This window comes from Gopherus flavomarginatus, chromosome 7 (assembly GCF_025201925.1).
Source record: "Gopherus flavomarginatus isolate rGopFla2 chromosome 7, rGopFla2.mat.asm, whole genome shotgun sequence".
NCBI classification, from domain to species: domain Eukaryota; kingdom Metazoa; phylum Chordata; order Testudines; family Testudinidae; genus Gopherus; species Gopherus flavomarginatus.
This window is the reverse complement of record NC_066623.1, coordinates 103,609,232-103,633,533: the sequence shown is the minus strand read 5'-3', so window position 1 is coordinate 103,633,533 and position 24,302 is coordinate 103,609,232. Positions and strand designations below refer to the sequence as shown.

The window sequence follows — 24,302 nt, the reverse complement described above, 5'->3', positions numbered from 1 at the left end:
TAGTGAAAAGCTCCAGCAGTGGAGAAAGGCTCTGACAGTTCCCCGCTGCCAGAGCCTTTCACTGAGGCATGTAGCTACGTACTGTAGGGACAAGTGTGGGTGTAGGTTGCCTTTCACTGCTGTGTGTAGCTATATGTGTAGGGCCTGTACTCTACAAGCCATCATAAGCATAGATTTGCCAAAGACACCATCTACTTCTTTATTAAACAAAGCCAGACATCTTCAAGTGATAAAGAGATCAAACTCCAGTTGGTTTATGTACTTGGGTACACAAAAGGATACTTACCGAGCATTTCCTTTTCAGCCCCACACAGTGAAAGAAGAGTCTTAATGAGCCTCAAGTGTCCTGCTAATAAAATGTTGTCTGCTTCACTGGTCTCACACTCAGCTGTGCGGTTGGGTTCAAAGTTATCCAGCCAAGTGATCTCATCTTCTAACATGAGAGCTGGACTGACCTTCAATTGTTCCATTTCAGAAGCTATGGAATAAACAGAGAAAACTGACGTTACAGACATGAATTTAAACACTGATAGACAATCTGATTCCAAGAATTTCACAGCTTTGATCATTAACAATGGATATGGCACATTACATTTCATGTTAAGAGCAGGCATTTAGTTATGCAGCTAATTAAAAAGCTCATGAAACCGCAGCTCACCATCAACTTATTGATGTTCATTGTAAATTGGTTAAAAGAAATTTAGCGCATGAAAGAGAGGGGAAACGTACATATCTGTACAACTACAGGTAATACATAACCACATGTAAAAAAGGTGAAATAAGAAGTCTAAGTCTTTAAGGTGAGCATTTTTAAATGTGCATGCCTAAAGTTAAGCATGTAAATTCATAGTTAGGCACCTAAAATGAAGGCACTGAAGGTCATAGGTGCTCAGTACCTCTGAAAACCAGGCCACACAGGGAGGCAGCCAAGTCAAAAACCAAGTGTCACTACATGACAAGATGGGGGAGGGATGTAAGGGGCAACAGGCAAGAAGTAATTCTGCAGAAAGGGAGAGAATCTTAAATTGAAAAACAAACATTAAAATCTGCAAACAAAAACAGACTATTAAGCAAGGGTACAGGCAAGATGAGTTGAGAGGGATGAACCATTTTTTAAAAAGCACAAATATAAAAGCTTGTGTTGCCCCCATTCCCTGACTTCTCAACGTCTTGTCTACTTAGACTGTAAGTTCTCATGGGCATGGACTTGTCTTACATGTCTAAGCACCTAGAACACTTCTGGTTGCTATATAAATGTCATATCAGAGTTCTCATTCCAACCTGGAACACATACTTACAAGTGAGATCGTCCAGTAACTGGCATCTCAGGTCAAAATACTCTGTACACTGGGATAAGAGCCTAAAACAAAGACGAGTAATTACAAATGGGAAGAGGGTTTTTTAATAAGTCTAAACCTTAGAGCAGGGGTAGGCAACCTGTGGCACGCGTGCCGAAGGCAGCACATGATCTGACTTTCAGTGGCACTCACACTGCCCAGGTCCTGCCCACCGGTCTAGGGAGGCTCTGCATTTTAATTTAATTTTAAATGAAGCATCTTAAACATTTTAAAAACCTTATTTAACTTTACATACAATATTAGTTTAGTTATATATTATAGACTTATAGAAAGAGACCTCCTAAAAACGTTAAAATGTATTACTGGCACATGAAACCTTAAATGAGAGTGAATAAATGAAGACTCGGCACACCACTTCTGAAAGGCTGATGACCCCTGCCTTAGAGCATTTGCTTAAATATGTACCATTCATCCACACAATCATACCACTGTTATTGATCTATATATTTATACCTCCACATGCATGCCTCTGTAGTTTCTAAGCAAATTTCTTCATAGCAGCCATTTTTTGAATTTTGGACTGACGATTCAATTACCCCCCACCCCCCACCTCACAAAACTACATATTAGATAATCACTTACAGTTGATAGAAAGAGGATAAGATGCTTCAGGTTCTTAAGTTATTCTTTTTCTACCATGGTGGACATAGAATTTGTATTTCAAAATTACTGTTGAATTCAATTTCCCAACTAAAAAAGCATTCTTCAGAAAAGTCAGTGGAATTGATATCTACAGTATAATTAAAATGCAATAGGCAGGGATGGAATGTGTAAGGTCAGTGTCACAACTGATGGGTCCAGACTTAACGTTCAAAGAACCAAACATCTTTGTTTAGCATTCAGTCTGGACTCTCCTGAATCAAATTTCTTGCCATTAAACCTTGGATGGCTGGAAGCACATAGTGGCACCTCCATGCACCTGGGGCAGCATCCAAGATCTGAAGGTTACACCCAAAGATACAAATGAATTGGACTCTAATGTTGAGAGTCTACCGTAGATAGGAAACTTTAAAAAGTCTGACTGTTGCAGTATTAGTTGACTGCTAAGGTTACATCATCTTCAAACTTCAAAGATTTTGAAAATCCTTAATGCAAAAGCCTTTTTCTAAAACTTGTGAATTTTCTTTTCTGTAACTTGCCTCTGGTTGATTCCTCTCATGATGCTGGTTGGTGACCAAAGAGGCAGCTGGGCAGTGAGAATGACACTTAAGAGAAACTGGTTTGGTTTTTGTACATCTGGGTGAGTTGATGTGTCTATCTGACTAAGGGTATATAATTGGTCACAGGCAACGCGACGAATCTGAAACAAAAGCACTGTAAGTACTCTATATTTCATGTTCCCCAAGATACAATTACTTTGATTAGAAATCTATATCAGAAATATAAGTTAGCATCAGCAAGCAATACTAGACTGTGGGACCCACTGAATGTGGCTGTGTGTCCCCCTGTGGTGGCAACACCATGTCAAGTTGTTTATAAATTTGCTACTGCCTCTGCGTTAACGGCCCTGGGTTCTTCAGCTTAAGCAGCAGAGACTTGTGCTTTTAGATCCACAGGTGTCTGTTTCAACCCTTGCAGATGACCCTTTCAGGGGAGTCATTACAAAGCATCCCATCCCATATGTAATCCTTTCACATCTCAAGTTAAGCAGCACTGGATATGAATCAATAATAGAATGAGAGACTCTAAAGAGCCAGCAAGTGCTGTAAAAGCAATGTTGACAATTTGATAGATGGCATTCTTCCTTCCCAGTCAGAACTGAGCCTATGACCTAACACAGCACGTGAGGACTAATGAGATGCCTTCTTTTGGCTGAGATATTAAAACAAGATCCTAACCACTTGTAGTCTTTAAGTACTGTGGCACTATTCATGGATAGGGATGCTGGCCAAATTCCAACTGGAGTAACTTGACCTACTGAACTCGCTCTGTTAAAGAATAATAGAACATCATTTATTTAAATATTTGTGGATGTTCTCTACATTTTCAAATATATGGATTTTAATTTACTACACAGAATACAAAGTGTACAGTGCTCACTTTACTACTTAAGGAGAAGTCTGCCTTGGAACTGCATCTTGTATAGTCCCAAAATAAGGTCACCTGAAAATGAGAACAAGCATTTGCATGGCACTTTTGTAGCCGGCATTGCTAGATATTTAAGTGCCAGGTATGCTAAACATTCATATGTCCCATCATGCTTTGGCCACCATTCCAGAGGACATACTTCCATGCCAATGATGTGTTATGGCAGTCTTGGATGATGACCCAGCACGTTGTTAGTTTTAAGAACAATTTCACTGCAGATTTGACAAAACGCAAAGAAGTTATCAATGTGGGATTTCTAAAAGTAGCTACAGCACTCAACCCAAGGTTGAAGAATCTGAAGTGCCTTCCAAAATCTGATACGAAGTGTGGAGCATGTTTTCAAAAGTCTTAAAAGAGCAACAGTCTGATGTGGAAACTCCAGAATCCGAACCACCAAAAAAGAAAATCAACCTTCTGCTAGTGGCATCTGACTCAGACGATGAAAATGAATGTGTGCCAGTCTGCACTGCTTTGGATTGTTGTCGAGCAGAACCTGTCATCAGCATGGAAGCATGTCCTCGGGAATGGTGGGCGAAGCATGAGGAGACATATGAATCTTCACCATGTCTGGCATGTAAATATCTTGTGATGCTGGCTACAACAGTGCTATGCAAACACCTGTTCTCACTTTCAGGTGACATTATAAAAGAGAAGCAGGCAGCATTATCTCCTACAAACAAACAAACTTGTTTGAGCGATTGGCTGAACAAGAAGTAGGACTGAGTAGACTTGTAGGCTCTAAAGTTTTACATTGTTTTATTTATGAATGCAGTTATTTTTGTACATAATTCTACATTTGTAAGTTCAACTTTCACGATAAAGAGTTTGCACTACAGTACTTGTATGAGGTGAACTGAAAAATACTATTTCGTTTATCATTTTTACAGTGCAAATATTTGTAATAAAAATATAAAGTGAGCACTTTGTATTCTGTGTTGTAAATTGAAATCAAATATTTGAAAATGTAGAAAAACATCCAAAACAGTTAATAAATTTCAATTAGTATTTTATTGTTTAACAGTGTGATTAAAACTGCAATTAATTTTTTTAATCTCAGTTTAAGTTAATCACGTGAGTTAACAGTGATTAATTGACAGTCCTAGTATCACTACAACATTAAGATTGGAAAGTCAAGCATCCAAATGTCAAGAAACCCCAAATGTTTATGGTTGCTCCTGCAATGTTCACTTGCCCATGGTGGACATGCTATATATTTTGCAATATATTAATAAAAAGTAACAAGAAGTGTAAACAGACAAAGGAAAATGCAAAAAACTACCTATCATAAAATATACAGCACGTGCTACGAGACCAAATTAGTGTGGTTGGTGCAACCTTGACTTTCAGAATATCCGAACTTTTGAGGGCTTGCTCTCAATCACACAGAAAAACTAATGCTAGGAGGCTTTTGCACTTAGCTGTATGTTTCAGAGGTTTCAGTGAGCACCTGAGGCCTGGGCTACACTCGTAGGGGGGGTTGAACTAAGATACGCAACATCAGCTATGCGAGTCGAAGTATCTTAGTTTGATTTACCTGGTCGTCCTCACGGCGGCAAGTCAACTGCTGCAGTGCCTATCGACTGCGCTTACTCCTCCTGCAGAGGTGGAGTATGAGCGTCGATTAGCGGATTGATTTATGGCGTCCAGACAAGACGCGATAAATTGATCCCCGATACATCGAACATTACCCGCTGATCCCGCGAGTAGTATAGACATACCCTAAGAATTCATATGCTTCTCCAAACCTCTTTGGCTGGAAAGCTAAAAGGAACAGCCCCTTGTGAGATTCTCAGTCCTGACTGGGAGAGCGATAGTGTTAGCCTTCAGACCTCCCCAAAACTGGGTTAGTCAAACTAGTCAGCATAGTCTTACTTTCAACTAACATTGGTGTGACACAGCGTGAGTAGACTTAGCCTGAGCACTTGGTAAACATCCCCACATGGGGAAAGTTAGGGAGATAACTTGTTAATTACTGAACAATTAGCCAATTAACAAGGTGGCTCAGCTCATCAGCTGAGGACATCTAGAAGAGCTAGAGAAGTCCAAGTTCTCAGGGAGGTGAGATCTCTCCCCACCTCACCCTGTGCCTAGGAAAAATCTAAAAACTTTGAGCTGTGGGGAACTTGTTCAGTTATATTCACATGGTAAATAAAGCACTTGGTGTTGAACTTGCCACAAATCCCCTGTGAAGACCGTTTGCAGAGAGGAATCCAGGGTAAGGGAACACTGCCCTGTGATAACTAGTCATAGATGAAGCAAATAAATCAAGATTATATTCCCACAGTATGATATAATACTATAAAAAGGTATAATTTTTAACTGAGACAGGAATTAATACTGTAATCAGTGATGTCTGATTGAGTAATATACAAAACATATTAATCAGATACCGAAAGTGCTGAAATGAATATTTGGTCTGAGACCAGTAATGTAAACAAGATGTTATACTTCAGTGGGACCCTCAGTGAATGACTTAGAAATCTTAATTACAGCCACTCACGTCAGCACTTGGTGATCCAAGTAGAATGTCAATGATGAAGTCAGCAACACAAGGCAAGCTGTAGAAAGATCCTAAAAATTAAACAATCCCAGTCAGTGTTTTTTGCCAATGGAACTTGTTAAAAATATAAACAACTGATTATTGATTTATATTTATTATTAAGTACCACTATAACAAAAATGCATCTTGCCAAAATCAAGGATGAGATATAGACTCAGACTTTAAGGTCAGAAGGGACCATTATGATCATCTAGTCTGACCTCCTGCACAAAGCAGGCCACAGAATCCTACCCATCCACTTCTATAACTAACCCCTAACCTATGTCTGAGTTATTGAAGTCTTCAAATTGTGGTTTGAAGATCTCAAGCTGCAGAGAATCCTCCAGCAAGTGACCCATGCTCCACGCTGCAGAGGAAGGCAAAAAACCTTCAGGGCCTCTGCCAACCTGCCCCGGAGGAAAATTCCTTCCCGACCCCAAATATGGCGATCAGCTAAACCCTGAGCATGTGGGCAAGACTCACCAGCCAGCACCCAGGAAAGAATTCTCTGCAGTAACTCAGATCCCATCCCATATAACATCCCATCACAGACCACTGGGCATACTTACCTGCTGATAATCAAAGATCAATTGCCAAAATTAGGCTATCCCATCATACCATCCCTTCCATAAACTTATCAAGCTTAGTCTTAAAGCCAGATATGTTTTTTGCCCCCACTACTCCCCTTGGAAGGCTGTTCCAGAACTTCACTCCTCTAATGGTTAGAAACCTTCATCTAATTTTGAGTCTAAACTTCCTAGTGTCCAGTTTATACCCATTTGTTCTCGTGTCCACATTGGTACTAAGCTTAAATAATTCCTCTCCCTCCCTAATATTAATCCCTCTGATATATGTGGGTATGGAAAAATCTTCTTACACCTAGATTTCTCCCCTTCCATAGATTGTGGATTATTAATATAAATGACTGTTCCTCTTTTCTTCCCAGTAAAGGTTTCAGCCTCTCTGTATGTGAAGGCACAAGTGCTAGTGAAGTGATTTACCAGCCCTATGGTTGAATTTACAGCTAGATAAACGTATCATCAGTGATTACTTCAAAGCAAAGCTGTAACCATTTTGATGCTAACATTAAGTAAACTTGCCCAAAACACACAGTTCATTAAAGCCATGATTCAGCAAGGTACTTGAGCGCACAAGCAGTTCGACTGATACAAGTATCTTGCTGAATCAAAGCCTAGGAAACATAACCCCTGCACTCTGGTAAACTATGTTTATTACACTGCTGCAGTTTATTTCCGAAATGAATACTGCAGGAGATTTCAGTGTAAAAAACATTAACCTGCAGCACTAGTTCTATAGTAGTTACATAATGAAAGGCTTTTGATACAGAAGCCACCTCACTAATTCTGTTTAAAAAGTGATTGAAATATTTTATCCCAATTACCTTGATACATTTATAAAAATATCAGCAGGCCATCTAACACTAAATCTTGCACAGAAAACAAGCAGACTGAAAGCTTCCTTTCCATTTTTTTAAATTAAGTTGTATCTGCAAATTGAGATGCTTCAATAAGAGCAAAATTCAGTAAGGAGGAAAGCACAAAATGTATAATAAATTCATCTTCAAAACCTGACTCCCCACTAATTACATTATACTGAAAGTCTGAATTAGTAAGAGTTTACTTCATACCCAACTGCTGACTGCGTAACTGTAGGCACGTAACAAGTAGAGACAAGGCCTCTCCAGCAATCAGAGCATCTTTGGTGGATACAGACTGCTGTCTCACACAGATTCCGGCATGGAGTGCTGTTGGCTCTCCTTCACTTCCTGAGCTACAATTGCTTCCTGCATTAGATTAGAAACAACAAATGTAATAATCAGTTGTGGTTTTTAAAGCTTTACTGATCAACATTTCTCTTTTTAAAAGTACTTGTAAGAACACAGCAAATACAGAAGATTTAAGTAGCAATTTAGAAGGAGTTCATCTTCTAAGAACTCTAGAAGTCTTACATAATTGGAGTAAGTTGAGAGTATTTTGTTTAGACTAAAATGATGCAGACTCATCTATGAGTGACATACCTGAGCTGCTAAGTCTGTTTCGAATCCCAGCAGGAAATAAAGTGTTACTTTCTTTTATCGGTTGACTGCTCCCCACTAGGTCAAGTCGTCCTGCAGCAGCAGCCCAAGAAAGTCGCATGAAGCAAGCCACTGTAGATGTGAAATCATTTATCTCCATTGTCTGAAGGAACAAGAAAAAGTGGTTACTTATGCCACACCCAACAGTCTCCTTTACCACGAGGAAAGGAGAAACCACAAGGTTTCAGTTTTGTTCCTTGCTCGTTATTGGTGCCATGACACTAGGACTTTTTGCTCATATGAAACAACGGTTAATATGGCTTATTGAAAGCCAGCCGGTACTGTCTTTGAAACAGAAAGAAGAGTCGCTATAGAGAGACTCCCCACCTTCCATTTGGAGCTAAACATGCTAATTTCACCCTGGTAAGAAAGCACCAACTGAATCTTAAATTGAGATCCTATACACGATAACACATTGTGCTAGCAATAGATCACAGCACATGCAATTTCTTTCAATCTGACAATAGGAAAATGGGTCAAGTTATTCCTTTTATAGCAGTGTGTTTTAGTATGTGGCCTCTCCCAACAGATTAATCACTAGGAAATTCTGATTCTGGATGCTTAGGATCATCTTGCTCACTCTACAAAAAGTTAGATGCGTTTTTCCCAAGCTATTGTGCACGTTTCGTTTTTATAAAATTACAGTTAAAAGCAATTTTGGTATATTAGAAACTTCAGGACTTTAACCAGGTACGCCTGGGCGTTTAGTCACATTGGCAAAAGGTAACTGGTCAACCCTCAATTCTGCTTTCTGAGATGGTACAATGAAATCAAATACTTCACCTCTTCCTTTTGCAGATGGGACAGTGTGACAACAAATATAACGTAAAATAAAATGAACAGAAAAGTACATTACATCTAAATGTCTTCAAACATCCCCGGCAAACCAACGTGAATAGCCAACCTATTGGTTTACTACTTCAGTAGGTTACAGATCTTTCAGAGACACGTTGTAGTTAAAAATAAAAGTCAGGGTGAGATTTGGGGGAGGAGGGATAGGACCTGGATTGTCTCCTAAGCTTTGAGATGAGACCTGTGCATGGAGAACCAGTTTCACAGCTACTTATGTTAAACTCCAGAAACTAAGAGCAAGTTTCACCTTTCACTCTACAACACACTGCTATATCTTCAAGACTATCAAACTTTCCCTTACTTGTGTGAAGGAAAATAGGTGGGGGGGAGGAGGGTATTAGGATTCTGGTCAAGCTTACAGGCCTAAAGAGTTGACTGAGCCTGTTTTAGTATGAAAGTCCCCAAAGCAGAACAATGGCTTTGTGTGTACAAAGGGCATGAGGGGGCAGAGTGAAAAAGTCCCCAAGTAGCATAATTTGCAATAGCCAGGCTTATGAAATATATAACTGCAACAGCTGTGTTAAAAAGGTCACTGACCGCAAAAGAACAGGCAGTGAGTAACAGGAGGGGCCTAGAGGGGGACATGCTTGTTTTTGCTTTTGGCCTGTATTGATTTTGCAATGTATTCCAAATAAGGAAATTAATACGGAAGTATATGTAATTTGTCTGTGGTTTGAACCTTTATAAGCTGGTTAAAGTTTAGGGAGGGCAGAGCAGCTTGCCACCTTGCATGGGGCTACGCTGACTCTCCTTGCATATATGCTTGCATAAAATAAAGGAGCCTCAGGCGTTTTCTGATTCAAACACGAGCGGTTAATTTTCCACAACCATTTGGGGGCTTGTCTGGGATCCACAGCAGACCCCCTCAGACTGGAGGACTGTGGACCGTTCCCCACCATACCCGGGCCCAGCTGAAAGGTCCTTTTAAAATCTCTATATTGGGTTATGGTGGAGGACTGCAAGTTTCAACTTTCACTCTACAGCACACTGCTACATCTTCAAGACTGTCAAACCTTCCCTTACTTGTATTGCAACCCGTGCTGCAGGTATGATCTCTTCCACCCTAATGGAGGACCTGTCAGAAACTGACAACTGTCGGTAGGATGACTTCTCAGGTGTTCCACAAATAGACATCTGCCTGCTAGCCTGCCGGCTCACATTACGGAATGGGCGTGAGGACAGTGCTTCTACCCCATCTTTGAGGATATCCTCATCTAGTAAGGTAGGAAGTGTTTGGCCAACAAGTAAGAACCTAAACACACAAAGAAAAGAGTCAGGTTTATTTTTGAATATTGGGTGATCAGAGCTTTAGTATAGAACCTGAATCACTGTTACATTTCAAGATAACAGGCCAACTGCTAAAAAAACAAAAACATGCAAGTAGCATTACTAGTGGCCTTATATACAAGGAAAGGCAATCTCATACCTCGCAAGTTGCAGGCAGATGGAATAGACTCCCTGTCTTGTTTCATAATCCACTTCTGATGGGATGGAGTCTCTCTGCATCACATTCACCACCAAACTTAAAAATAAGAGAGACTATTTTATAAGATGGTGTAAAAAACAGACTGGTGGTAACGAGTTTTGGGTATCTCCCCCCACCACCCCCTCAGCCATTCTCAGTGACTTAGTGCTGACAGAAGTACCAGACTGATACCTCTTGAGAACGAGATCCCTATTTTCCCCCCATTACAAAGGGCTTTGAGAGCTATAGGTGAAAACTTCTGTAAGAGCAAAGTAGAATCACTTGATAAGTACAGCACAGGCAGCAGCTCTGCAAGTTTTTCCAAAATGCCCACTGTCCCTCCACTCTCACCAGGAGGGACCAATTTTATGGATAAGAATGGAAAGATCAACTGCACTGACCAATTCCTGGTCCATTTTAACACTGCTAAAAATGCTAACTAGTGTCAGCTGGGGAGGTTGTGTAATATGCACATCTGTATTCTTGAACTGAAGTGAGACCACTTATTTAGCACCCAAATACTGACTACAGCAATAGAAAAAAATGCAAATGAATCAGCTTTGATTCAGACTTTAACGCTATATACATTATACACTACATACTGTAGATACAGAGTGGCTGACATTACTAGTGAAAGTAAGTAAATCCACAGGTAGTTCCTTATTCACAGGACCCAATCCATTTTAGTTTTATATTGCTAAATGAAAACAACTGAATACCTATGCAAGTGTGCTATACTATAAGCAGCGTGTTAGAGCCTATTACAGAAACTATACAGTTATCACTGATAAGAAAGAGTTAGCGTTATGGAAAAAAAAAAAAGTCTAAGACCTAACCTCAAGCCTCCTGCTCTCAGAAAGTTTTCACAGAAAGATTTGGCACAATTTCTTGCCATTTCATCATCTGCTGTTGGCATCAGCTTGGAGCTCAGTACCTGAAATGCATGCAAGTAAAAATGTTTCATAACTAGTATACACAAAAACTATAGCATCTCTGATGTGGCATACAATATCCTGGCAGTCTCACCCTAAATCTGAGCATTTCCCACTCTCAGTAATTCAAAGATACAGCCTTGCAACGATCTGACCCATAAAGAGCCAAACAATATTTTAAACCATTGCCCTCTGGTTTTATTCTCTGACAAGTGACTGATATAATCATAAATGGCTCACTCGGTAAGAAGGGAAGAGTCTGGACCTGCATGTGAATTACTTCTTCAGGCTTAAGAGGAGCTCTGGAGGGTTACAATCCGAACACCTTTCTAGTTAAGATGATGTTATTTCATGGAAATAACTATTAAATAAGAGCTCCCAAGGATGAGGTTTTGATTTTACATTTCTACTTTTATTTTTGAGGTGTGAAAAAAATTAAGAGGATCCAAGAAATTTTATGGCTTTTAGGAATGTCATCTTTTTTATACTGCTCCTCTCATTTGCAAGAAGGTACCCTTCTCAGCAGAGTGTATCAAAGTGCAGTGATGGTCAGAAAAGTGAACACATGGGGACCTGCTCATCTGACGGATGAGATCCTTGTGTGTATTCCGAGCTGAATCTTCTTCCTTTAACATTTAACACAAGTTTATTTTTACTAGCTACTTACTCCAGTTGCAGCATCTTTACTATTACAAGAGGTATAATCCACGAGCCAGACAAAGTCAAGATGTATTCTATTCTCTGCAATATTCTGTAAGATTTCATGTTTGTGTCTGTGACTCAGTGGTAAATTTTCAGAGCCATTTTTCAGTAAATAGCCATACTAATGTTCTTGGCTGGACCCGTGTTTAATAGCTTTAGTAGACTAAAATATGAGGGATTAAAAATAATTCTGGCTTATTAGGAGAGAAAAATATTTTCCATTATACTTGACTGAACTTCAGGAACAAATCTGCAAATATAATCCATTTAATTATCGGATTTAGGGAATATTTAGTTAGGTTTGCTTCCTCATTAGCCTTACTGCTGGGAAATAAACATTTTTTACTTATTTGGTCTGAAGTGAAAAAATCGTTTTGGGATACTAGTTCCACTGCAAAACAGAATCCTCTCATCCACGAGGGCATCTGTTCTGTGACACAGCAGACTGCTCTCAGTCTGGGAGCTTCAAACACATTCTGGGGGGGGTGGGGGGGGGTTTACAACCACTCTACCTTTCTTCATGGCTCCTTGGAAGAGGAGCAGCCTGAAACTTGTTAGAACATGGGATGTGGTACGCAAAATGTGGAGAACTGCAGTACTGGTAACAGACATATGAAGGTAAATGGCTATTACAAAAATTCCTGCAGAAAGCTTTGCAGACACCAGGGTTGAGAGATGAGCATTTGCCTTTGTTTGTGGCATCCGGGAAGGATTTGGAATGGAGGGGGGGGGGGATTCTTATGCCCCAAATACACTAGGAAATCAACCTGCTGCTGACAACAGTGGCTGGCAATAGGACCCCAAACCTGTACATATTAATCTAGATAGGTCTGTAATGGAGTTGTAAAAAAGTCATCCTACAATAGTATTTGACTCATTGTTCTGAACATGTGGAAAGACAGACAAGATATACAAGGGATATGGATTAATTAGGCCGCAAGTTTAACTTAACTGCTGTGGGAATTATCCAACAACAGTTCATACCATGCAGGTCATGATTCCATCCCTAGTCATCTGAACTTGGTCGAGGGCTGCTGTCAGGACCCCACCCCTCCAGCTGGTTCCCAGCCAGTCCCCAGCCTGTTCCTGGGAACTCACTGCCCTCAACTTGTACAAAGGTGAAGGGGCTGGAGAAAGGAGGTTGCCTTCTCATTGTATCAGACATTAGGATCTCCCATCCCATACCTCAACTTTAGGGGACGCCTTTCCCGTAGTCCACTTCCAGTTCCAGTTTATCAGGGAACTGGACTCGTGTGGAACAAGTACATGTACTGGACATTAGCCACAAAGAGCTAACAGCAATTCGCTTAGCTGCCTTCCCCTTTACTTCCAGCTGGGTTCCCAGATTGCTAACAATTTCTTATCTAAATCTGCTAAAATATATCCACTTCCTTGTTGGAGAGGCCGACCTCATTGCCCTGAATAACTCCCATACCAAATATGGTTTTTTTGGGGGTGATTAACCTCCTTCTCTGTTCCAGATGTTCACACATCTTCTGGTCTTGTCAGCCCACAAAAGGCCTGGCAGCTCCCCACCAAACTTTCCTCACTGAAGCATTTCAGATCAGTTAACAGTCATCCTCAGGAAGAGGTCCTGGGTCTGCCCTACATCTCAGTGCCCTGATTAAATTAACTCTAGAGCTGCACATTTTTCCCCTCAGCGTAACTATTTGTAAATTTGACACACATTCACCAAATAGTTTCAGTCAAAAAGCGATGACATTGGTGGTGTCTCCCTTCACACTTTAGCTCAGTTGTCAGGGCTTTCTCCTGGGACGCAGGAGACTGGGTTCACTGGAGCAGGGTCATTTTCACTCCCACTTTGTGTAAAGAGAGAGACAAGGTGTTGGAGGTTATATTTTTTACTGGACCAACTTCTCACCCACCTTGTCTCTAATATCCTGGGACCAACACAGCTACAACAACACTGAATCCAACATTTGTATAAATAGTCATTGGAATAGAGAAACAGCTTCAACAGGAGAAAGTGAGTAATATATTCATCCCTTTTCCTGCAGTTGAACTTGTATCCATTAGAGTAATATCCCTGTCTATTTGGAGATTCAGAAATACAGTACACCACACTAATTGCATCTCCTAAAAAGGCCCCTTCGGGACCCTAATAGTGGGCCTTGGCATATTTCTTCTTAAAAAGCAGTTAATGTTTTGCTTTGTCAGCTCCCTTCACATCTTCAGTGACATCTGACAGTGGCTTATTTTACTGGAGAGCTTATTTTGTAATCCAAACAATCCAAATTAAATTTGGCTTGATTTTCAGAGATGTTGAGCACCCGTGGCTCCCATTCACTTTTAACAGAGATGCATGCGTTTAGAACCTTTGCAGATCCAGCCAAAGACTTAAACCAATAGCTAAAGCTTTCTATGATAGCAGACAGAAAAATACAGATAAATTACAAAGTTGTATGTACTGCTTACTAGCACATTTAAAAGCCATCTTACAATTACAATGATGAGAGGGGCCTGGGTTCGTAATGAAACCTTAAGGCGAAGCTTCATATTTCATGCTCCAAGCTCTTTTGAACCTACTACATGATCATGTAATGTTCTGCTCTACATCACTTGTTTTGTGCAACAGATTAATCATACACCTCTACCTCGATGTAATGCAACCTGATATAACACGAATTTGGGTATTACACACAGTAAAGCAGTGCTCTGGGAGGGGCGCGGCCGCGCACTCCGGTGGATCAAAGCAAGTTCGATATAACGCAGATTCACCTATAACGCAGTAAGATTTTTTTGGCTCCCGAGGACAGTGTTAGATAGAGGTAGATGTAGTTTAGCTGATATTTTTAGCAGTTGACAATATTTTTAGCAGGACTTCACAAACTGTATCCATTGCTTTAAATGCAATGTTAGAAAACTGAGGCACATGTTGACAAAACGGTTTCTTACCTCTAAATTGTAGAGCACTCTAAAGGTGGACATGCCAGGAGCAAAAGATCTAAAGAGACTTTCCAATATCGAACTAGCACTGGGCTGGTGTTGATGCTTTGAAGACAAGGATGGTGATTTCGAAGACTGAGAACTCGATTCTGACAGCAGTGTTTTCTGAGGGGAATAAGCACAGATATAAAACTGCACTTTTAGAATACTGCTTAAGGAGAAGTAGGCCTTGGAACTGCATCTTGTATAGTCCCAGTAACAACCCTTCTCCGCCCTCCCAGCCACCTAGAAACAAAGCATTAAAAACCTTGAGACAATATTATTCTGCTTTATCACTAAAAAGTTTTACATAACTTGAAAACTTCACAAATGAACACCCAACACAGTGTGACGTTGCAGTCTATATGATTTTATAAAAATCTGATGAGTGAATATAATGTAACTGGAATATACTTCATGCAAAACGTCTCTTGTAATGTATCATTACAAAGCTTATTATCTACTGAGTGTGAACATCCTATTTGTATAAATATACCACTCTTGTATCTGAAACTAGAAATATGAAATATAACTGAGGGCCTATTGTAATTATGCAAAGTGTGGGCCATTAATGGTGGTTTGGAATCTTGATGACTCCCATTAACCAGGACAATTGTCTGCAGATGGAGGTGTTTTACCTGTAAGTCTTCCTGTATACCTGTGTGCTGGCAAGTGGGCAATGAAGTCGTGCAGTGACATGTGATCATGTCACCTGAACTGGAATCCATCTTTAACCTGGTGTCTTTCCATTGAGAAGGAGAGGGTGGAAACCCAAAAAGAGGGACAAAGGATTCCTGCCTTATGCAAAAGACATACAAATGGGTGGAACAGAACAAAGAGGAGAGAGGAACCATCATGAAGAATCCTCTAGCTACCACCTGAGCTGGAACAAGAGCTGTATCAGGGGAAAGAATTGTGCCCAGGCCTGGAAGGTGTCCAGTCTGAGGAAAAAACTGACTGAAGCATCTCTAAGGGTGACATTATTTATATTCAGTTTGATAAGACAGATTTGCACATTTTTTTTATTTTGCTTGGTGACTTAATTTGTTCTGTCTGTTACTACTTGGAACCACTTAAATCCTACTTTCTGTATTTAATAAAATCACTTTTTTACTTATTAATTGACCCAGAGTATGTATTAATACCTGGGGGGAGCAAACAGCCGTGCATCTCTCTATCAGTGTTATAGAGGGTGAACAATTTATGAGTTTACCCTGCATAAGCTTTATACAGAGTAAAATGGATTTATTTGGTTTTAGACCCTACTGGGAGTTGGGCATCTGAGTGTTAAAGACAAGCACACTTCTGTGAGCTGCTTTCAGGTAAACCTGAAGCTTTGGGGCAGGTAATTCAGACCCTGGGTCTTTGTTGGAGCAGACAGGAGTGTCTCCCTCAGCAAGACAGGGTGCTGGGGTCCTGAGCTGGCAGGGATAGAAGTAGTCTTGGCACATCGGGTGGCAGCTCCCAAGGGGGTTTCTGTGATACAACCCATCACACACAGTATTACAAAATCCCTGTTAAATGCCTCTTTTTAGCCCTACAAAGACAGGAGTTTAATATGGGATTAATCCATACCTTTCTTCCTAGGGAATCTAGTTGATCAAGTGCTTCCTGAATAGCTGGGTCAGTAGGAATCAACAGCAGAAGCTTCCGTACACGCAAAGTTATCCTGGAAAGTTCAAAGCAATTATTTCACATAAGATAGGATTCACTCAGCTTCATATTGGACAAGAGTCCACGTAAATTGGTAACAATTTTTAATGATGTCTTATTTGGACTTTCAGTAACAGTATTTCTCCACTGTTTAATAACTATTCAGCTTGTTTACCTTGGCTCCTCTAGGTTAGCAAGCTGGTAAAGCATGTCAAAAACATTACACACGAGAGCCATCACTACTCCAGGGAGGGATTTCTCCTAAGGATTAAACAGACACAATTACAAAAGTTTTCCCCCCCCAGGGATGTTTCAGCTACTGTCTAGACAAAGACACAATTTGAATTCCAATACCCCCCCCCCCAACATGTATCTCTCATATCTGCATGTCATTGTGCAGCATTACATCTATATCAGACAACAGATGGTCTCTAGGTCAACTATTAATTGTGAATTGGAGAGCAATGGCAGAATGGTACAGTTAGCTTGACCCACTCTCAAATTTTTAATTTAACACACCTGAGCTTCACTGGTTCCAATCCTAAATCACCTGAGACGAGTCTTGCACTGTGTGTTGATTTTGTAATACAAACAAATGCAAACCAAACTCTCCCATTTTCAATTCTGATATTTAGCAGAATTTGAAACCAAATCTGGAAGTGAAGGACTACAGCATTATCTTACTCTGCCACTTCACCCCAATTGTGACGTGCTTGTGAAAGGGTGCACTGTAAAAGCAGATTTCAGACTACTATACTGTACCTGTTCCATCACATAAGATGAACTAAAGACACCACTACTGTTGCTGGAGCTGGTTGAGGAATCGACAGAGCTCCCCGAGGGGGTTCCACTTCCTGACGTTTTTACTGTAAGTACATGTTCTTCAGAGAAACCCAGTTGGTGGAGTAGCTTCTGATCTTTATTTACCGTTAGCTGCAACAAAGTATTTAACGCTTAGTTCTGGTGAAAGGAACGATGCAAACTCACAAGATAAAAGGTAATTCACGTACCAGATTTTCATTTGCAAATATCTGTATATTGTCCACAGGAGAATTTAGAAGCTTTGCTATTTTCCACCTGACACTTCCTACAGTTTCATTGCTATGAGCCTGTAAAATAAAATGAGATCATTTGGTGGAAGCTGTTTAAACAGTGGGGCCTGATTTTTTAAGTGTTCTGTTAACATTAAGGGTTTTTCAGCTCCTCTATTTATATTAATAAAGGTCTTTTCAGCCAGGGAGACTAACTATACAGGGGAAGAGTGAAAGTGACTATACCAAGTGCTGCAAGAAAATATTTTCTTTCCACAAGCCTTTCTGTTATTGTAACTTTAGGTGCAAACACAAAGCTTTTAGAAAAATGTGGCTTTCAAGCTAGCTGTGCCCATTACACTTCTCTGCTTGTCCTTCACGTCATCCATGCAACATGACGCGGTTAGTGAATACTATGTTTTCACAAATAAGATCAATATGGCATGACACATGTAACTTGGGTAAACATACTTCTATAGTGAAGGTATCTTTGGTAGACTCGTATGTAACATTAAGTGTTAAAAGATGTCCATGGAAAGAAGCACCATGAGGTAGGATAGTACGAGGAACAGAGTAAAAGTCCTACAGAAAGGGGAAAAAACAAAATAAGACAGTGTAAACAATTCTGGAAGAACAAAAACATTTTCACAGTATTAGTAGTAACTCATTCTACAGTACATGGGCCTGAACAGCTCACGGTATTGTTAAAAATATTGAGTTAGCATCTAAATTTTTGTCTAGTTACGAGAAAGGACATGAATGTTAAGTAACAAGAAAATCTCTTACCTCTATAGTTATCACATAGCGTTCTGCCAGAAGGAGCAGTCTCTCAATTATGACAAGTTTAGTTGACCTAAAGATTGTATCCAAAAATTTTTAAAAAGTATAAGGTGAGTGGTTTCAGTTCAATCACAAAAGACAACAGCCGAAGGCAAGGACTGAATTTAGTAGAGACTAAATACAACTCTCACTCTTTGAGGTAGTGTAGCTAGATTGAGGCACATTGGCAAAGCAGAGTGCAAGTCTTGAATTGCACTTCCTGTGTCATACTAGGTCTGGGGACATACATTGTGCATGTCTAAAGGGCCCATTCCTGTGCCCAGGTACTAAACACATAATACGTCACTGCTCTCAAGGATGACAGTCAGTCAAACTCCCTCCCCCAATATCTCCTACTCCATAGATCTGATGGCTCTTGAGCAGCAATAATCTCTGTAGTTTCGAGGACTTATGCATTTAGACTTTCAGTTTAATTCCTTATACTGAGATTGTTTAAAAAAATCTCTTCTGAAAGCAAATACCTTTTAAAGTAAATATGAAAAGCTACTGTGCGAGTGGCTGTAAACTTACACCTAGAGACAGAAATATTACAAATATTAAAAGAAAAGGAACTCATTCCACTAAAAAGAAAGACACAAAGTTAAGTTTGCAAATATTATTCCATGATGTTGACTTGCTTATGCTTCTTCAAAAAAAGTTCCAATTAAGAACAGAACTTGCTACACAGTGGCCACTCCCCCTTCTAAACACAGGGGCTTAGTTCACATAGAGAGCTGCTGTTCTTATTTGTGGTCATTAATGCAAACACCTAAAGATTGTTGTAAGCAAACTTTGGCATAGTGCCCAATAGGCACTGGGTTAAGATAAAAGGGGTAAAAAACAAGGGTGATGTCGTGCTAGGAGTCTACTACAGGCCACCTAACCAGGTGGAAGAGGTGGATGAGGCTTTTATTAAACAACTAACAAAATCATCCAAAGCCCAAGATTTGGTGGTGATGGGGGACTTCAACTATCCAGATACATGCTGGGAAAATAACACGGCGGGGCACAGACTAACCAATAAGTTCCTGGACTGCATTGCAGACAACTTTTTATTTCAGAAGGTTGAGAAAGCTACTGGGGGGAAGCTGTTCTAGACTTGATTTTAACAAATAGGGAGGAACTCGTTGAGAATTTGAAAATAGAAGAAAGCTTGGGTGAAAGTAATCATGAAATCCTAGAGTTTGCAATTCTAAGAAAGGGTAGAAGGGAGTACAGCAAAATAGAGACAATGGATTTCAGGAAGGCGGATTCTGGTAAGCTCAGAGAGCTGATAAGTAAGGTCCCATGGGAATCAAGACTGAGGGGAAAAACAACTGAGGAGAGTTGGCAGTTTTTCAAAGGGACACTATTAAGGGCCCAAAAGCAAGCTATTCCGATGGGTAGGAAAGATAGAAAATGTGGCAAAAGACCACCTTGGCTTAACCACGAGATCTTGCGTGACCTACAAAATAAAAAGGAGTCATATAAAAAATGGAAACTAGGTCAGATTACAAAGGATGAATATAGGCAAACAACACAGGAATGCAGAGGCAAGATTAGAAAGGCAAAGGCACAAAATGAGCTCAAACTAGCTATGGGAATAAAGGGAAACAAGAAGACTTTTTATCAATACATTAGAAGCAAGAGGAAGACCAAGGATAGGGTAGGCCCACTGCTCAGTGAGGAGGGAGAAACAGTAACAGGAAACTTGGAAATGGCAGAGATGCTTAATGACTTCTTTGTTTCGGTTTTCACTGAGAAGTCTGAAGGAATGTCTGACATAGTGAATGCTTATGGGAAGGGGGTAGGTTTAGAAGATAAAATAAAAAAAGAGCAAGTTAAAAATCACTTAGAAAAGTTAGATACCTGCAAGTCACCAGGGCCTGATGAAATGCATCCTAGAATACTCAAGGAGTTAATAGAGGAGGTATCTGAGCCTCTAGTTATTATCTTTGGAAAGTCACGGGAGACGGGAGAGATTCCAGAAGACTGGAAAAGGGCAAATATAGTGCCCATCTATAAAAAGGGAAATAAAAACAACCCAGGAAACTACAGACCAGTTAGTTTAACCTCTGTGCCAGGGAAGATAATGGAGCAAGTAATTAAAGAAATCATCTGCAAACACTTGGAAGGTGGTAAGGTGATAGGGAATAGCCAGCATGGATTTGTAAAGAACAAGTCGTGTCAAACCAATCTGATAGCTTTCTTTGATAGGATAATGAGTCTTGTGGATAAGGGAGAAGCGGTGGATGTGGTATACCTAGACTTTAGTAAGGCATTTGATATGGTCTCGCATGATAGCCTTATTGACAAGCTAGGCAAATACAATTGAGATGGGGCTACTATAAGGTGGGTGCATAACTGGCTGGATAACCGTACTCAGAGTAGTTATTAATGGCTCCCAATCCTGCTGGAAAGGTATAACAAGTGGGGTTCCGCAGGGGTCTGTTTTGGGACCGGCTCTGTTCAATATCTTCATCAATGACTTAGATGTTGGCATAGAAAGTACGCTTATTAAGTTTGCAGACGATACAAAACTGGGAGGGATTACAACTGCTTTGGAGGACAGGGATAAAATTCAAAATGATCTGGACAAATTGGAGAAATGGTCTGAGGTAAACCGGATGAAGTTCAATAAAGACAAATGCAAAGTACTCCTCTTAGGAAGGAACAATCAGTTTCACATACACAGAATGGGAAGAGACTGTCTAGGAAGGCGAATGGCAGAAAGAGATCTAGGGCTCATAGTGGACTACAAGCTAAATATGAGTCAACAGCGTGATACTGTTGCAAAAAAAGCAAACGTGATTCTGGGATGCATTAACAGGTGTGTTGTAAACAAGACACGAGAAGTCATTCTTCCGCTTTACTCTGTGCTGGTTAGGCCTCAACTGGAGTACTGTGTCCAGTTCTGGGCACCGCATTTCAAGAAAGATGTGGAGAAATTGGAGAGGGTCCGGAGAAGAGCAACAAGAATGATTAAAGGTCTTGAGAACATGACCTGTGAAGGAAGGCTGAAAGAATTGGGTTTATTTAGTTTGGAAAAGAGAAGACTGAGAGGGGACATGATAGCAGTTTTCAGGTATCTAAAAGGGTGTCATCAGGAGGAGGGAGAAAACTTGTTCACCTTAGCCTCTAATGACAGAACAAGAAGCAATGGGCTTAAACTGCAGCAAGGGAGATTTAGGTTGAACATTAGGAAAAAGTTCCTAACTGTCAGGGTAGTTAAACACTGGAATAAATTGCCTAGGGAGGTTGTGGAATCTCCATCTCTGGAGATATTTAAGAGTAGGTTAGATAAATGTCTATCAGGGATGGTCTAGACAGTATTTGGTCCTGCCATGACGGCAGGGGACTGGACTTGATGACCTCTCGAGGTCCCTTCCAGTCCTAGAGTCTATGAATCTGTGAATAGTACACTTCTGTTTAGAGAAGGAGATGGATAGTGAAAATAACGACCATTCTCTACAAACACACAGCTGTGGCATTTAAAACCTAAGAGATTTTTTGTCCACAAGAACTCTGATGGTGGTGATCCTTTGAGATGGACTACCTTAAGACTCAAAACTTACATTTCCGTAATTACTAGATTCTGATCAGTTAAGTCTGTACAGAAATATTCTCCTCCCTTCTACGTTCTCTCCCTACTGATGTCCTTCAATGTTCTCAGCTCCCTGCCTTCGTATGCTCAGTAGGGAAAGGAAGCACTACAACTGAGCAACCTGTTTTGTATGAGGAGATATAAAGAGCTATAAAGAGGAGAAGATTAATATTCCATCACTGATGACTGTGTCTCAATGATTTACCAGAAATTCAAAGCAGGAGATCATCAGTAAGCCCAGCCTACAATTACCTTGTATTCCTGAAAAAATAAATATATATTGATTTTATGATGTAGAAAGATTTGGAATATAAAACGTGAGGCTGTATTCAACAGGGGCATTTACTCTCCTCATATGCCCATTCTTGTCAAGATGCTTCCCACATGAATTTAAGTGCTGAGTTAGACATTTATTACGTTTATCCTCAAACATAGACTTACCTGTAGGGTGACTGTACTGATGTTGCAACAGTAGGCATAGCAGTTGCTGTAAGCATTTTTGTAGCTCTTGTAACAGCATGTGTTAATGTCGGACCACCAAGTGCTGAACTGGCTGCCTAGAATTTAAGATGCACCAATGTAAAACAGCATTTATACTGTATTACTTATTCTGGAGTGATGAAATTATATGAAAACTATTAGAGCGCTTCCTAGTTAGGCAATAGGAAAGATTATAAAATTTAACTACATTCTGTGGTTTTCTACATCCATTACATTGCAGAAATAGCGTCACAGAGGAGAAAAATCTTAAGTCCTCAATAAAGTTGATTTTCGAGTTCAAAATAATTTAACAAGCATCTTTACCATAATTCAATAGTCTAGTCTCCACATAATATACCGTTTGCACTGTGATTTGAAGTTCAAACATCTTCAGCTAAAATGCAGAAGCTTGTGAATTCTCCTCTATAAACCTTCAATTTAAGATTAGCAATATTTTGGGAAAGAGCATAGGATTGCATTCTCTAGTTTTTGAAAAGCAAGTTTTTTGTAACAGCTTCAATTCTGCAAGTAAAACAACACTGAAGACAGAAAAGGCTCTAGGAACATGAACAAATTTATGTCTACCACTTACCTCTAATCTTGTATAACAATCAGCAATGAATTTCTTGTGCAGCGACACTGAATCCTGAAGGTATGAAGGACAGGTATATTAGCACTTTAAAAATAATTTCATGAGAATAAAATGGGCAACAAGAAGTTTAATTAAACGTAATATATCTCACAACTTCCAGAGTATTAGACCTCTTCGTATTGGTCGAATATCTTTCTTGGTAACAGACTATACTTACCTTTTTCAATCTAGGATTTAGATTAATATAGCTGTAATTTATGATCAACTGAATGGCCTCATTAGCAATTTCTTCATCAGGTGATTCCATTGCTATTTTCCAAATAAAATCCATCCCTATTAGCTCCAGTTTTTCTACATTCTGTTCAAAAGAAAATACATTAGTAAAATACAATTTGACTTTGTTACATGTTATAAGCAGGTATAATCATAAAATCATGTTTGTTTTATATCTGCTGGAAAAGTAACTTTTGGCTAAAGTCTTAGAAGCTGTATTTTTCAGTGTGTTGTCAACTCTACAAAAATGTTTATACAATATGAACTAAATTTATATAAATTTCAAATCTACATAAATCAGTGGAAATTTTAAAGTCTAACCCACTTTGTCTACATGTAGACAAATGACGACTTCTACAGAAAACAGTTCACCAAGCAATGGAATAATGACGAATTCAAAGATAATTTTAAGAGTTCAACAATCATACAAAACGTAATTTATTTCACACAGATAAGTCAAAAGAGCAACAAATCATAGGCTAAAATGCTCATCAAGTGGCACATCAAGTGGGGTAACGTACTTCACAACAGGTCCATGAGCACCATAGGTAAGTCTGAGGTAAATTAACAGTCCCTGACAATAAGCAGATCCAGATGTATACTGAAACTTATTTTTTGCCATATAATTTTATTTCAAAAAGCAGTGCAAGATCATACCAAAGTTAAAAATAATTACAACTTAATTACTATTTAAATTTACTAAACATCTCTCTTCTAAATAGGTACACAAATAACTAAACATACAATAGGCTTTTTCTTTAGGCATCAGCGAAACAAGTTACACACACTAGAATTTCATTTGCTCATTAACAATGAAAAGGAAAACTGGGATTGGTCTTTCAAGTTTCATGACATTATTGCGTTCCAACGCAAAATCTTTTACATCAACTTTCA

The 24,302-nt window shown here is 39.6% G+C and overlaps 1 protein-coding gene across 3 annotated transcripts in view; it reads right to left on the bottom strand.

Annotated features, from left to right (window-relative positions):
• USP24 (ubiquitin specific peptidase 24) overlaps window positions 1-24,302 on the bottom strand; it is a 119,076-nt gene that overhangs the window by 39,097 nt on the left and 55,677 nt on the right. For all 3 annotated transcript variants that reach the window (XM_050961937.1, XM_050961935.1, XM_050961936.1), the window contains exons 21-39: window positions 23,353-23,493; window positions 23,136-23,189; window positions 22,505-22,620; window positions 18,448-18,514; window positions 18,133-18,243; window positions 17,641-17,739; window positions 17,393-17,563; window positions 16,806-16,891; window positions 16,553-16,646; window positions 14,948-15,103; window positions 11,234-11,331; window positions 10,359-10,454; window positions 9,956-10,184; window positions 8,024-8,183; window positions 7,634-7,789; window positions 5,947-6,017; window positions 2,498-2,658; window positions 1,299-1,360; window positions 287-478 (exon numbers count right to left, since the gene is read on the bottom strand). In XM_050961937.1, the coding sequence (XP_050817894.1) occupies window positions 287-478; window positions 1,299-1,360; window positions 2,498-2,658; window positions 5,947-6,017; window positions 7,634-7,789; window positions 8,024-8,183; window positions 9,956-10,184; window positions 10,359-10,454; window positions 11,234-11,331; window positions 14,948-15,103; window positions 16,553-16,646; window positions 16,806-16,891; window positions 17,393-17,563; window positions 17,641-17,739; window positions 18,133-18,243; window positions 18,448-18,514; window positions 22,505-22,620; window positions 23,136-23,189; window positions 23,353-23,493 (2,320 nt within the window). The remainder of the gene's footprint in view (window positions 1-286; window positions 479-1,298; window positions 1,361-2,497; window positions 2,659-5,946; window positions 6,018-7,633; window positions 7,790-8,023; window positions 8,184-9,955; window positions 10,185-10,358; window positions 10,455-11,233; window positions 11,332-14,947; window positions 15,104-16,552; window positions 16,647-16,805; window positions 16,892-17,392; window positions 17,564-17,640; window positions 17,740-18,132; window positions 18,244-18,447; window positions 18,515-22,504; window positions 22,621-23,135; window positions 23,190-23,352; window positions 23,494-24,302) is intronic.